Raw genomic sequence first — 12,983 nt, forward strand, 5'->3', positions numbered from 1 at the left:
AATCCCTCTTCCCACCACTCCCTTCACCGAGAAACCCTTCGATCAGAAAAAAACCCGACGCATTCCTCCAATTTTATAAGCCCCGACAACAAAGATGTGATGCAAAATGTATTTGTTCCTTCCTCTGGAATCAGAAGAAAGAATTCATATTATGGTAAGGACAATCCAAAAATAATTAAACTCAGATTTACTCATTACTACAGTAGGTTTTGTGTCCAAATGAAAAAATAATTAAATTTAAATATAAGATATATCTGCAAGTGCTTTTAGATCATAAAAATGTCAATTATGTTTAGTAGAAAATTTAAAAGTATTTTGAATAAATAAAATTACTTGAAGTGTTTCTAGAAAAAAAAAATTTGTTGAAATTTTCAAAGTCCTAATAAAAACACTTTTATGCTTCAAACAAAATTATTTTTTAAATGCATTTCCTAATTGGCTCAAACACTTGGATTTTTATTGAAATTCTCGACGTACTTCAAGTGGAAGAAAGCTTTGTTAAAATATAAATTACATATTAATAAAATTCTCTTTGTCGACTAAAAGATGATGAAAAGAAAGCTTTCTATCACAAAATAAATTTATGAACAGTAAAGTAATATAGTTCTCGACTCCCGAAAAAAATGAATTACTGTGGTGAAGTGTCACATCCCCGCCTGGGGCGGATCACTTTCCGGGCCCGCTCTACCACCGTAGCACGATATTGTTCGCTTTGGGCTTACCATTCCCTCACAGTTTTGTTTTTGGGAACTCACGAGCAACTTCCCAGTGGGTCACCCATCATGGGATTGCTCTAGCCCCCTTCTCGCTTAACTTCGGAGTTCCTACGGAACCCGAAGCCAGTGAGCTCCCAAAAGGTCTCGTGCTAGGTAGGGATGAGAATATACATTTAAGGATCACTCCCCTGGGCGTTGCTGGTCCTTTAAAAAAGGAAAAAAAAAAAAGTTAATGTGAATAGTAATCTTAATTATGGACCCCAACTAATATAAAAATAAATGCTTATCGCCGTCTGTGGGAATCGAACCCACGACCACGTGGTTAAAAGCCACGCGCTCTACCAGCTGAGCTAAGACGGCTCACATGATTTGATCATTCATTTTATTTATTTATCTCTTAGTGTCATATCTAACCATTTTCTTCTTGTATTTCAATGTTTAATCGTTTTGTCATTCGTTTTCTTTCGTGGAATGGATAAACTTGAAAAGAAAAGTGATTTATTTTCATCTGAAATCTTGATTAGAATGACCACTTCCCAACAAGATGAGATTTCATTTTCTACGATCCAATTGGTTTGGGAGGTTTTTTTTGGTATTTTAAGGTTTGGAATTTACGGCTAAAATGGTAGACAAGTTTCAGAAGGAGCTCGTGGGAGTAGGGTATACCATTCTGTCAAAGACTAAGACTAAGTGGAAGATAATACGTTACACATTATTAAATTTTAATATTGGGTAAAGTACAAAAAATTACCTCAACTATGGGTCAAATGACACTTTCATACCTCATCTTTTAAAATTGACAATGTCATACCTCATCTTACGAATTTGTGTCAATGTTATACCTTCCGTTAGCTTGGCCGTTTATTTCTCAGTTAAATGCTGATGTGGCTTGATCCGGGACCCATTTTTATTAAAAAATTATTAAAAAAAATCATTTAATATTATTTAAATATTAAAATAATAAAGAAAAGTTATTAAAAAAAAAAAAAAAACAAAAAAAAACCAACATCAATTCGTCCCTTCCCCCCCCCCCCCCTCTCCCTTCTCCCCATCTTCATCTTCTTCCCCTTTCTGCAACTGCAACCCAGAAAAATAGAAGAGAAAAAAAAAAAAAAAACCAATTTGTTTTCCCTGCTCCCCGCCCCCTCTTCTTCCCACACCCACACACCCAACCTCCCCACCTTCGCGCCCCACCCTCTGCACCCAACCTCCCACCCACTACCTACAACCCAAAAAAAAAAAAAAAAAACCCAGAAAAAAACCCATTCTCCTAGGCGAGGAGAAAATGGGCGGCGGTGGCGGGGGGGGGGGGGGGGGGGGGGGGTGTGGTGGGGAATGGGTGTGGAGGGGAGAGGGTGGGTGCGAGGGGGGCGGACGAACTGGGTTTTTTTTTTTTTTTTTTTCCTTCTCTCTTCTTCTTCTTCTGCAGGTTGGGTGGATGGGTGAAGAGTTTCCCGTTGTTTTTTTTTTTTTTTTTTTTTTTTTTTTTTGTCTTCTCTCTTCTTCTTCTTCTTTTGCAGGTTGGGTGGGTGCAGGCGACGGGTTTGCCGTTGTTTTTTTTTTTTTTTTTTTTTTCTTCTCTCTTCTTCTGCTTCCCTCCTCTTCTTCTTCTTCTTCTTCTTCTTCTGCGGGTTGGGTTGGGGGGGGGGTTTTTTTTTTTTATTTTTTTCTTCTCTTCTTCTGCTTCCCTCTTCTTCTTCTTCTTCTTCTGCAGGGGGTACGAACTGGGTTTCCCGTTGTTGTTTTTTGTTTTTTGTTTTTTTTTTTTTTTTGTTTTTTTGTTTCCGTCTTCTTCCTCCTCCTTTCTAGGTTGCAGGGGGTTGGGTTTGTGGTGGGGGGAGGGGGGATAAACTGGGTTTGGTTTGGTTTGGGTTTTTTTTTTTTTTTTTCTTCTTTTTCTTCTTCTTTCTCCTTCTTCTTTTCTGGGTTGCAGGAAGATGATGGGGGAAGAGAGAGAGGGGAGATGCACAAAAGGAGAGGTTTGTTTTTTATTTTTTTATGTACTTTTTTTTTATTATTTTAATATTAAATGATTTTTTTTGTTTTTATTAATTTTTTAATAAAAATAGGTCCCGGATCAAGCCACGTTAGCATTTAACTGAGAAATAAACGGCCAAGCTAACGGAAGGTATAACATTGACACAAATTCGTAAGATGAGGTATGACATTGTCAATTTTAAAAGATGAGATATGAAAGTGTCATTTGACCCATAGTTGAGGTAGTTTTTTGTACTTTACCTTTTAATATTTTTATACGGATAATGTTAACCAGAAAATCTTTTAAAACCGAAATTTGTAAACCACATAATTTATTGTTGATGGTTATTTTTTTTTTTTTAGTTCAAGTACGATATTCATTAATGAAGAAGGAAATACATAGTTTGGATAAAGTGCAAACAATGGACCTCAATAAAGGCATTGTGGTGGATGACATTTGTGTTTTATGTAGTTCCTCTTCGGAGTCGGCGCTACATGTGTTTGCTGAATGTCCATTTGCAAGAGCCGTTTGTTCGTCTGCCAACATTGAGCTTGGACCACTCCGCTCTTCTTTCTCTTGCTTCTTGGAGTGGCTTAGTTGTCGTGTTGCTGTCCTCAAGCATGGTCAATTTGATCTTCTTCTTGCCCTTCTCCATTCTATTTGGCGTGCTAGGAATTCCCTTCTTTGGGATGATAAGCAGGAGAACCCTATTGTGGTGAGTAGATTGGCGGGCCTTTTCCTATAGGATTTTGTGTCTTCACAACTCCAAACTGCTCCTTGCCCCCTGCTTTCTCCTTCTCGGTGGTCTCCACCACTGCCAAACTAGATTAAGATTAATGTCAATGCTTCCTTTTCTTCAAATTCGAAGTGTGGGGGTATCGGTGTGGTTTTTCGTGACAAAGCATTTACCTAAGGTGGAGGTTTCATTTGTTAAATTCCTCATGTGATCGACCCCTATACTGTGGAGATTCTAGCAGCTCGTGCAAGCTTGCACCAAGCTGCACAATGGCATTGGAGGCTAGTCATTCTGGAGAGTAATGCCTTGCAAGTGGTCGAAGCACTGCATAGTCCCCATTGTGGCGTTTCTACTATTGGTTTATTAATTGAGGATGTGAAAGCCAGATTGCAGAGTTTTGCTACAGTGAAAGTAAATCATATATGTAGATTTGCCAATGTTGTGGCGCATAGTATGGCTAAATTGGCCTTAAGTTCTACTGTTTCTAGTCTATGGTTTGAGGTGCCTCTGGTTAATATTCAGGATGCCATGCTACTTGATTGTATGCTTCATTAATATTATGAATAAAATTACTATCGTATCTTCTTCTTCTTCAAAAAAAAAAAAAAAAAAAAAAAAAAAAAAGACCTCAATATAAATCTTGCCGAAAATGGTTAATCTTTTTTTTTTTTTTTAATTCTTTAAATCACGAAGCCTTACTTTAGGGCATCATGCATGTGATCCCAAAATGTGATTTTAAAAATGGTTTCCTACCATTTTCCATTTTATACACATTTAACTCTTGTTCCTTTTTTTTCTTTTAAAGGACATGTAATTACGTGATTATATTATACTTTTATCATCTGAATCGAGTCAGATTTAGTATGATCCTCTATGGACAAAACTACCTTGGATCTTGATCCAACTCTCCAATTTCTTATTCTTACTTTCTTTTTGTTCTAAGGTCCAAACCCATGTGAAATTTGTTTTATTCGTTGACCTTACATGAATATTGGTTTAATTAGCAGAAAATGATTTCCGCAGTCTTTTGTTTTCCTTTCCCACTCTCTTATTTGGTTTCGGCTTTTGCATTGAACGAATGATCAACTGTCAACAATAGACGGAAAAAGCAGTGCGAAAATCGTTTTCCTAATTAATTTTTTACCAGTCCAAGTTGTATACATGTCCATATTTTAAAAGTGATATTCTTAGGTGTCACAAACACATGACGAGAGAGGCACAAAATTGTATACGATGTGATAACAATATTACAATGAATATAGGAAAAATGTTATGGAATATAATCAAACAACACATGTTATGAACCATTTAAAGGTTCAAAACTTCCTCCCCTATCAAACAGTGTCTTCAAAACATCATTTTTAACGGACAAATTTCTGTTTAAGGTTTCTTGTAACCCAGATTAAGTATACATTATTATACAAACTAGCCTGTCCAATCTGCGTAACCATATAAATCTCGATTGAGCTAACACCCTCTTTGAAGGCTTCGATGCATCCGCCCCGCCTTTCTTCTTCCCGGGTTTCTTCTCACGGAGGGACATTAACAGTAGCATGAATACGCCAAATGGTTCTTCTTCGAGACATAATGTGTGATGAATTTGGAGGCAGATGCAGAGGCGTCGGGGATGTCAGCTGGGACAAGTATTTGAGTTTTACTGGAAGCAATTCTCTTACCTGCCACATTTGCATAGAACAAGCCTGAAATGGCTGGTACAAATACATCACTTTGCGCGCACACGTAGAAGTCAATGATCTTCTCGAATTCAGACCCCTTGGAATCCAGGTACTTTGACTTCTTGTCTGCTGGGATAATGCCATCCTGCAATGAATTCCGGACTCATTTAAGTACAAAATCTACATCTGAAATAGCAATGGTATGGGTTTCGGGAGTAACTGAAACAAAGTAAAATATAAGGCATGACAGAAGAAGCATGCACCTTTATATAAGTTTTCGGGAAGATGTCTTTAAGAGCATCGAGACTGCTGTCCCATTTTGATTCGGTCAGATAGATTGTGGTATCCTTTGCGAATCCAAGTTTCCTCAGGAATAAAGCAATCTCTTGTGCGTTATAGCAACTTTTTGTTCCGGTTTCATCTCCTCCTTGGCAGCCTTTCTTCTCCAATATGTCAACCCTCAAGTCCACTGCTACAAATTGGCCATCTGACTTGCGGCTCAAAGTTTTCAGACGCTCAACCATTGATTCAACCACTTCACTAATCTCTTGTTGCAACTCTAATGTTCCGAACATCCCCAAACATGCAACTGAATCGCTAGAACTCTTTCCTTCTGTCTTCTTCATATTAACTGAAGGAAAGTAAGTAGCCAGCCTTATGTTGCCCTTCGATCTATAAATTGGTTCCACATGTTCAACAATGTAATCTTCTGTAACCCGATTGGGAACCTTAACAGCGGCAAGATTCCTTGTGGATAATTTACTGGGTCGTTCTTTTACTACTCTGACCACACCATCCAGGCTACTTATAAACTTCTCAGCATCATAAATCTCATCAAAGTTCCTGGAATTTCAGTTAAATTAGTTGGCTGCCAAAATCTTTTATCTAAATCGAACCAAAGAATTCGTTTATGGTATTAGTACAGAAGATATCAGCAAAGGACAGATAGAGTAACACAGCAGCAACACGGCAAGGAGTATTACTTATTCTTCAACTATAAACAATCGAAGAAAACATGCTTTTAACAGAGCATTAGCAACTGACCTCTCATCCCCTGGGTTGGTCCCTCTAATATCAGGAAGTACAAGAGTTGCCCCAAGATACCTTGCCACAACAACGGCATCTGCGACCTGAAGAGTGCCAAGGTACAGATTAATGAGAGAATAGCGAATTGGTTTACAGATCAAATGGCTAATTTAAGAATGTACACCAGAAAATCTTTAAAAAAAAAGACCCAAGATTTTCATCATTCCATAAAGTAGCAATACACGTGTCTGATCATAAGTCTGATGTAAATGAAGTTATGAATACTCTACGCAGAGAATGTTAAAGAATCAATACTAAAGATTTCCGGGGAAATAGACATAATAGAGAACAGAGATGAACATACAACGTAGCACAGTCTAACAATTGATAAAAGGATGAAATGACTGGATTTATAGAAATTTTGAGAGTTTATATTTAGGAAATGCTATATCAGTTTCAGGGACCCAAATAAATAACTCTATCAACGAAATCAACTGTTCATTAAATACCTGTGAAACATGGTATTCAGGGCCATTTGTTAATGAGAACAGGACGTACCCCTCCGTCTGCTCTACATCATCTGCTAACCAAGTAAGAAGATAAGAATTTATGAAAATAATTAGGCAACTCATCATTGCAATAAACAGTATATGAAACTACCAATGATTTCAAAAGGCAAGGAAAACTTACCAGATGGCTTAGACCAACACTGTTTTAGCTCCTCGCCATCATCTTTCCAAGGCCCGCCATTCTTTTTAGCAAAGCTAACGAGGCCCTCCTTTGAATACTTGGAAGTTTCTAAGGTATCTCTTCCTCCTCCTCCAGGAAACTTCTCCTATATAACGCAAAAGAGCAGAAAATCACACAATATCCCTGTAAATCAATGCTTATATCTATTTGCTGAAAATCAACAATGTGAACTGCATAAAAATATGAATGAGACTTGAACACTACACAACTCTTCTAGAGCGAAAACGCCGAAAACTGAAGTGTGCCAGATGGTTGAGAGGGGAAACAAAAGAGATCTTTTGGATAACAAATCAAAATTTTCAACTATCAGAAATGTTTTGCCTATTTTGGAATCCCATAAATGTCACTGACAAGAAATATTTCTTCAACTATTACAAAACTCAAGTTCTGAATCCATTTTGCTTCTCAATTTCTAACAAAATGGGCTACATCTATATCAACAAATCTACTGTGACCCGAAAACAAAGATTGAAACTTGCAGTGATTAAACTTCAATTACAACAAATCAATGAAACCCCATCAAAGATGACAAATCAAATGATACAAAAGACCGAGAAGCAGATAAAATGCTGTTGCACAATGACATAAAATTTGATTATTCTGCAATTAAAAATCAAACAAAAAACAGTAGAGTTATAATCTTTAGCACTGTGGAGAGAGATTAATGGTGGGTTTTGTGAACTTACTTCAACAGAATCAAAATGGTCTCTCTTAATCATGTTCCCAAGCATCACAAACATCGCCAGTGTAAGTATTCCTGCCACTACCTGCCTCAAATCCACACCCATCTCTCTCTCTTTCTCTCTACCAAAAAAACAAAAGAACTCTCCCTTCCCACTCACAGTCACAGATCCTACTCACTGCAAAACACTCTCTCACTAACTCTGCTGAATGGGGAGAGAGAGAGAGAGAGAGAGAGAGAGAGAGAGGAGAGAGACGAAGAATGCTGAAACCCTAGTGGGTAATGATGGATTGGAGCACTTGAAAATCAAGCAAAGAACTTGTGTAGAGTGATTTCAATCAAAAATGGAAAACTTTAAAGGAAAGCAGGAAATGAATCAGATCATATATTACGAGAAATGCGTTGTGTAATTGTAAGTCTTCCATCTTACAGCACCGACACTCTCCTTTGGGATAATGACACCTTGCCCAAACCTTACACCTTCCCTCATTTTATTTTTAATTTTTAATATTTTGTTTTTCTTCTTTTCTTTTGTATTTTTGTATTTTCATGGATTGATTGGAAAAGAAAAAGGTTTTTTTTTTTTTTTTTGTTGGTTGGACGGAAAGAAAAATTGTGACATCCCACATCATCTAGGGGAGTGATCCTTATATGTATATTCTCATCTCTACCTAGCACGAGGCCTTTTGGGAGCTCACTGGCTTCGGGTTCCGTAGGAACTCCGAAGTTAAGCGAGAAGGGGGCTTGAGCAATCCCATGATGGGTGACCCATTGGGAAGTTGCTCGTGAGTTCTCAAAAGCAAGTTGCTCGTGAGTTCTCAAAAGCAAGTTGCTCGTGAGTTCTCAAAAGCAAAACCGTGAGGGAATGGTAAGCCCAAAGCGGACAATATCGTGCTACGGTGGTGGAGCGGGCCTGGGATGTGACAAAAAGGTTAACAAAATTTTAGGTCCACAAATTAAATATTAAAAAATACAATTGATTGTGCTATCGATTTAAGGTTATCAAATTTGGATTTCATATTTAAGTAAAACTCCACAAATCAATATTCTGAATTAATTATTTAACAACATAACATAATTTTTTTAAACAAAATCTAACAACATAAAATATCTAATAGATTTATAAAGAAAAATATAAATTTAAATTGAGATTGAGATCAATAATTATAAAGTGGGAAAATAACTTTTCTTTCAAAGATGTGAATTGAGATTTGAGGCTTAGCTCTCTCTCATACCTCTTTAGTGTAAATAAATCGTTTGTTAAAAAAAAAAAAAAAAAAAAAAAGTGAAATGAGGGATGCAAATTAAGAGAAGGTAAAGCAATATACTAAAGTGACATGTTGTTAGAACCTTAGTGGTTTGAGAAATATCAATAAGATTCTTTTAAAAACGAAACTCTTTAGGGACTCTTTATCCTTTTATGTTTTTTGCATAATATTTTATAATGTTGACATTGAAATTGACGTTAAACTGTAAAGTGACAGAGAGTATATAGAGAGTTTAACTTTTATGGGAGTCCCATATTATTTCTTGGTACGGGAAATGTTGTGAGGAAATTATGATAAAAAAATATTTATTGAAATTAAAATTACAAAAATGTAGTTGTAACATAAATTGAGTGTTAAACTACTGCTTTCAATTCTTTAATCTTTTATTGACCATAACACCTACCCTTGACCTCGTGTGTGTGTTTTAAAAAAAATAATAAGTGGGTGGAGTGGCATTATTAATAATTCCGTATACTTTTTAAAGAAAAAGAAAGAAAAAAAAAAAAAAAAAAAAAAAAACCTTGCTGTCTTAGTCAATGATGATATGGCTGATCCAACGTTTGCCAAACTAATTTTTTCTTTTGGACAAAAGAGACGGGAAATCAAATTGAGAACTTCAAATGCGAAAAATCGATTGAACTACAAGCCCCTTGCTAGCTGGACTAGTTAAATCATTTTGTAAGTAAGTAGAATTTTAGTGTTTATATATATTTTACATACAAATTTTGTAATGTGTATTTATGTTTATTATTTGTAATATGGAAAAACTGTTTTACTAGTTTTAGTTTTAATGATATTTTTCTCTATTTTGTTAGAAAAATCTTCAAATTCGATAGACATGGTTGGACGAGATGATATATATTAACTTACAATGAGTTCACCTAATTGTTGCTAGCCTCACTGACATAACATATTTTTATTGCAGTACCGTGTTGTAAATGTCTATTAATTTCCTTGTAACGAATATGACAACATCTTAACATTTCTTCATTTTTAGTCATTTTTTAAATACATACAAGTGATAATTAGAAAGAAGAATCGAACATATGAATTTGTACGTAAAGACACACACACACACACACACTTAACCAGCTGAACTACAAATTCTTCCTACTCTTAATGTCAAATATTATAGTTATGATCACATCATTTATAACTAACTGATTGTAGTAAGTTAGACTTTTGCAATTGAGCTTTAGACTAATAATATTAATGAAAAAGTAGAAGTGGTCAAAACTGGTAAGGAACCGTCTCAAACGGCACTCATCCGCCTCAGACAGCGGGGAGTCTGAGTCAACCAAGGACAAACACGTCCATCAAATTTGGCTCGCGTGTTTGCGGGGATTATATAGTATGTTTATAATATTAGTGAAAATATTTTATTAAATTAAAACTTCAACATCTTAATGCCAATATTATTATTTTTTTAATTAATCTAAGATCTTCTAAGAAAAATAAAATAAAATCAGTGTCTAATTGTGTTTGTTTTGGCAGAGTACTGGATCCGAGATCTACTTATTTAAACTAGATGCTTTTTTTTCTTTTCTTTTTTGTTAGATACTTAAGTTAGATGCATAAGTCTTCCTATACAAAGAGGGATTCCTCTTTAAGAAAAGATAACAAACATTGTTACTAGCACAATTTTGGATCAATATTGTAGTGTTACCTTCTATGTCGAATTCATTCATGTTATTCAAATCGATACCATTTTTCATTTCAGGAGTAGAAAATATCATGTCTCTTTATGTGGTACCAAAACTGTATAGAAAAGGGGATTAATATGTCATTAATCTGTCGTGTAATATCTCCTGTATTCAAACTGATATCATTTGATCACTAGGTATATGATCAAAATAAAGTGTCTTCTAAAAATCGCATACTATATGCCATAAAAAACTTAACTCTTGAGGTGGGGAGGATGCAATGAATTCAAAAAATCGATAGGTTAAGAGTTCAATTGCCGAGAAAATAGCTATGAATGACATAGTATAAGATTCAAGTATATTATTATTTTTTAATTAACAATTGAAGAATACGAATTTGAACTATATTATTACTAGTTTATTGTAAGGAGAATATCGTTTATTCAAAAAAAAAAAAAACAAATAAACAAACAAACAATTGAAGTTCATGAGATTTGAACTGAAAGACTAGGTGTTATTAGACTAAATTATCATCATGCATTTAATTTTCCGAAAAAGTATAATTATGTACTAGTATTTTTGCTTCATATTTTGTTTTTACATTTAATCGGTCTTGTATTAATTTACTAACTGTTTAGCACTTGAACGTTCGTATATAAGTCATGCTTAGACTAAAGTTTTTTTGTGGGGAACTGCTGCTATATTATTTTACAGATTGTGGCGTTGAAATTAATTAATCAAATGATTAAGGTGGTACGGTTTGCTCTAATTGAATTTGAGATACTTATTCTTCATGACGTTAATGAACTTATAAGTTATTTCAAGTGGCTTTTTTGGTTTAATTAGATGGGCAATTGTTTTCAGTTTTTTAATTAATTAAGGGAAAGCTTGGTTTGAATGAACAAGAGCAGGATTGCTCAACTAATCTTTAAGCTACATTAGAGCACGTTTATTGATTCGATTGTTGATCACATCTCTTAAACTAACGATATTCATTAAATATGATATGAACAATCGTGATAAATTGTGCAAAGTCCTACCATCTTTGTACCAAAAACAGAAATTAATTGTCATAACTTATGGGATAAAACTTACCCTAAAAAACGGATTTGTAGTTAGAGATGATAAGGAGTTATATAAAGAACTGACAAAGAGAAGCCCCTCGGGCAGGAACTAAAACGGAAGAGTGTATCACCAAACCTGACACTCATGACCCATGAGATAAATGATCACTTTTAGCTAACGTATTGGCTATAAAATTTTGTTTTCCGATAAATATGGTGAAAGGAGATATTGTCACACCCCAAAACTTGAGGTGTGATGTAAGATCTCACATCGTCCAGGGGAGTGATCCTTATATGTATATTCTCATCCCTATCTAGCACGAGCTTTTTGGGAGCTCACTGGTTTCGGGTTCTATGGGAACTCCGAAGTTAAGCGAGTAGTGCGCGAGGGCACTCCCATGATGAGTGACCCACTAGGAAGTTATCGTGTAAGTTTCCAGAGACAAAACCGTGAGAGCATAGTCGGAGCCCAAAGCGGACAATATCGTACTACAGTGTTGGAGCGAGCCTGGGATGTGGTGGACCCTGAGGCGGGATGTGACATGTGAGATTAAAAGAAATAAAGAGATCAAGATGATAGTTTCAGAGTGTAAATAAGTCATTAGCCAAAGAGTTTGACAGAGTAAAATTTAAACTCAACAAATATAGTAACCAAAACTATCAGTGGAACTTTAACAAATAAAATAGATGGCTTCTTGTTGTATTACAAACTGCAGAAAATGACCTGTAACATAAAATTCACCAAAAACACTCGTTTAACTAAAGAGTGAAAAACTTCAAATTCAAGGGAATAACTTGTGTAAAAAATTCGTGGGTTTTCGAGTTCGGAAACTATAAGAAAATTGAAGTCTAAAACAAGCAAGATGCTGTTTTTCTGAAGAAGAAAAAAATATAATAAAATAAATTTAAATATAAAGTCGATTACGTTCTAAACTGTCAAAATCTAAAATGCAAAATGCAAACTAAGTAGTAGATAAACAGCCACAAATTTGAGTACAACCAATCTTCGTAATGGTTCTCAAAACACAACACATCCAGCCCCAAAAATATAACAAGTTCACAAAAGAAACCTCGAGCTTCTTACAAAAATATATTCAGGTCATTATATGAAAATTACACATGAACGAAAATTTATACAAGACAAAAGACAAGTGATCAGATGTTACATGGTTCTTTTCCTAGGTAACTAGAGACACTAACCTTATGTGTCCTATGTCAAATGTCTCCTTAATTTACAACGCAGCAAAATGATCATCTACAGATGGAGACCAACTATACAAAATACTTCGACAACTAGCAATGAGATGCGTACGTCTGAACCCCTATCTACTAGTCACCTAAAGAGTTGCAACTCAAACTCAGCTAGCCTTTCCTATATCATCTGAAAATACATTTAAAAAAAAAAACGGGTGAGCATAGAATGCCCAATAGAGTTTTTTTGGGT

The 12,983-nt window shown here is 35.3% G+C and overlaps 1 protein-coding gene and 1 non-coding gene across 3 annotated transcripts; both read right to left on the minus strand.

Annotated features, from left to right (window-relative positions):
- Positions 1-1,003: 1,003 nt before the first annotated feature.
- TRNAK-UUU (transfer RNA lysine (anticodon UUU)) lies at positions 1,004-1,076 on the minus strand. The gene has a single exon. It is a non-coding gene; the product is annotated as a tRNA-Lys (tRNA).
- A 3,607-nt stretch (positions 1,077-4,683) lies between these two features.
- On the minus strand, positions 4,684-7,999 carry LOC137707470 (protein MANNAN SYNTHESIS-RELATED 1-like). 2 transcript variants are annotated; one of them, XM_068446345.1, is made up of 6 exons: positions 7,569-7,999; positions 6,823-6,967; positions 6,642-6,715; positions 6,151-6,236; positions 5,370-5,949; positions 4,684-5,251 (listed from the first exon to the last, which is right to left on the minus strand). In XM_068446345.1, exons 1-6 carry the CDS (start codon positions 7,668-7,670, stop codon positions 4,973-4,975), a joined length of 1,266 nt encoding a protein of 421 aa, XP_068302446.1. In that variant the 5' UTR covers positions 7,671-7,999; the 3' UTR covers positions 4,684-4,972. The 2 variants fall into 2 exon arrangements, with proteins under 2 accessions (XP_068302446.1, XP_068302447.1); XM_068446346.1 differs by having other exon boundaries at positions 6,642-6,712; positions 7,569-7,997.
- Between the last annotated feature and the right edge of the window lie 4,984 nt (positions 8,000-12,983).

Source organism: Pyrus communis, chromosome 11 (genome assembly GCF_963583255.1).
Source record: "Pyrus communis chromosome 11, drPyrComm1.1, whole genome shotgun sequence".
Lineage (NCBI taxonomy): Eukaryota > Viridiplantae > Streptophyta > Magnoliopsida > Rosales > Rosaceae > Pyrus > Pyrus communis.